Source organism: Montipora capricornis, chromosome 10, assembly GCF_036669925.1.
Source record: "Montipora capricornis isolate CH-2021 chromosome 10, ASM3666992v2, whole genome shotgun sequence".
Classification (NCBI taxonomy): domain Eukaryota; kingdom Metazoa; phylum Cnidaria; class Anthozoa; order Scleractinia; family Acroporidae; genus Montipora; species Montipora capricornis.
Window position 1 is genome coordinate 66,823,103 of NC_090892.1, and position 2,500 is coordinate 66,825,602.

The 2,500-nt window shown below is 41.9% G+C and overlaps 2 protein-coding genes across 2 annotated transcripts in view; one reads left to right on the forward strand and one right to left on the reverse strand.

Annotated features, from left to right (window-relative positions):
- Positions 1-2,500, reverse strand: part of LOC138019787 (mitochondrial ribonuclease P catalytic subunit-like) — a 21,306-nt gene that overhangs the window by 2,408 nt on the left and 16,398 nt on the right. The gene's annotated exons all lie outside the window — the stretch shown is intronic.
- LOC138019786 (E3 ubiquitin-protein ligase TRIM45-like) overlaps positions 531-2,500 on the forward strand; it is a 3,937-nt gene continuing 1,967 nt past the window's right edge. Inside the window, exon 1 of the mRNA XM_068866674.1 lies at positions 531-2,500. This exon is cut by the window's right edge and continues 287 nt beyond it. Within this exon, the coding sequence (XP_068722775.1) occupies positions 779-2,500 (1,722 nt within the window). The 5' untranslated portion in view covers positions 531-778.

Consider the following 2,500-nt stretch of genomic DNA (forward strand, 5'->3'; position numbering starts at 1 on the left):
TGACGGGTAGGAAGAAACTGAACGACTTGAGAAGAGCCGTGCCCGTCTTGATATTGCCCTCCGAAGTAGTTCATTATTAGAAGTTTACTTTTGTAGCCCGAGCATCAGATGCAAATCACCAACAAATCTTGTCAATTAGTCGATAAACTAAATCAATAAATGATTCAGTTTAAAGCCTGGACCTGACATAAAATAGCCTGAATCAATTAGTATTGTTTGCATTCTGTTTTGAATTTTGGTGTTTCCAAACTACAAATGTTTAGAGCACGTCGAATCTCCTGAAATCGGATAAAGTCGATTACAATTTTGGGGTGTTAAAACTGATACATTTTTTCAAACAGAGTCGGTCTACATTAAATTCATGGCTGGCAAAATCATAATATTCCGTTTCTTAATTCATAATTCTCTATCTTTTTAAAACAAGAATCATTTGTTTGACTGGCTGTGTTTCTGGCTTTTAGTACCTGCCAATCTTGAAAACACACCTTGTAAATTATTAAAATTCCAAGCGCAAATGAATTTTTGCAGAATCGATGTTCTTGTATCATACTGGAACCAAGCCTAGCCTCGCGCTCTGCAAGCTTGAGTCCTCTTCATATCAGTTTTGAATGTGATGGCAAACGGCCTTGAAAGAGTGAGGAACAAATCTTAACACTTAAGCAGGTTATTTCACGCGACCAATTCAGTTAATTATTCTGGGGTTGCAGCAACTTCACGAGGAATTCTGTATCATTCACTTTGTCCTTTGTCTTAGCTCTTCAACTGTTGCGAATGAAGCATGGCTTCAAAACGAACTTCTCGAAAATCTGTAGAATTCAGGGAGGAAACACCTCAGGATATTTGGTGTAAATACTGCAGCAAAGTATTTCAGGAGCCTAAAGTGCTGCCGTGTCTGCATACGTTTTGTAAAGAATGCATCGGGTTAATTACAGAGGACGACGAGACCTCTTTGTTTTGCCCAGTTTGCCGGTCAGAGGTTTCGTTGCCGTCGAAAAATCCTGAAGACTTACAACCGAATGTCATTGTTATAAGAAAGCTCCAAGAGTTTGAAAGGCAGAAGCTACGAAGGCGCGAAGAAGACTGCAGTGGCTGCGAAAATGGCCAAAGTTTGGCGACTACTAGATGCTTAGAGTGCCGAGAATTTCTGTGTGTGGATTGCACGCAAGCTCATCGAAGAGTTAAGTTTACGAGGGAGCACGAAATTTTATCTCTGGAAGAATTCGTGGATCGAACAAATCCAAAAGAAGAATCCTCATTTACCACTTGCAGCAGACACAACTCTGAAAATTTAGATATGTATTGTAAAACCTGTGATTTATTAACATGCAAAGATTGCAGAACTACCTCCGATCACGCTGGGCATGAGGCTTTTTCCTTGCAAAACGCTATTGATTCGACGAAACCCACACTTTTGACACTCTTAGAGACAACACAGAAAAATATTCCTGCATTACAAAAGTCTGTGTTTGAAGTTATCAAGGTTTACGGAAAGTGGCAAAATAAAATCGATGAGGTTTCGTGGCAAATTCGGAGAACTTCGCGTAGGCTGATTCAAGCAATCAAAGATAGGGAACATCAGCTGTTAAAAGAATTAAATACCATCCGAGACAATCGTTCTTCAGTGCTGGTGAATCGCAAAGAGGAAATCGAAAAAAGCCTTGTTCGTACTATCGACGGGTGCGAATTCAGCGAGGAGATTCTCAAACGGGGAAAAGATGCAGATATTGTAATGATGAATCATTTGATTTGTCAAAGACTTTGCGAATTGCAAGAGAACAAAACCGAAGGAGCTCTGAACAACGTCAAAGTGGGATTTGATCCAGATGAAAGACCTATTATGGAAGCTATTAACGATGCTTTTGGTTCAATTTCCTTTGGACACGAACCACCCGAACATGGCGGCGGGAAAATGACACCGCCGTCGCTCTCAGAAGGTTCTCAGTTACCTAACGGAGGCACTTCCATCGCTCATACTTCGACAGAAGATGAACAAGCTAGTACCAGTTCTCTCTCTTCCGAATCGCAAAAGAATGTCAGCGACATGAGCACGTCGATTAGTTCGCCTGCACTAAATCAAGATAAAAATCGCGCAAAAACGGCCAAAGGCCGTCGATTTAGCATTCCAGCCCTGACTATCGGTAAAAAGGCGTGTGAGCCCGTTGGCAAGCTAAGGCCGACAGAATTCGTAGTCCCGACAACTGACAACAGAGGGCGTCGGAGAGAAATCGGCGTGCAGCTTGAGTCGCCCGATGGCAGCGTTATTTCCGCGCAAGTTCTCGATAACAAAAACGGAACGTATTCCATATTTTACTGCCCTCGGTCCCCTGGGGATCATAACTTGTTTGTAAGCTTGACTAGCAAGCATATAAAACATGGTAGACGAGTTCTGAATTTTTACGGCTCATTTTCGAAAATGAAAGACGAGGAATTGAGTCTGGTTTGTAAGACGTTGTGCATGATTAAGTGGCACGTTACACCTGGTCTCCTGCAGATAAAGGAC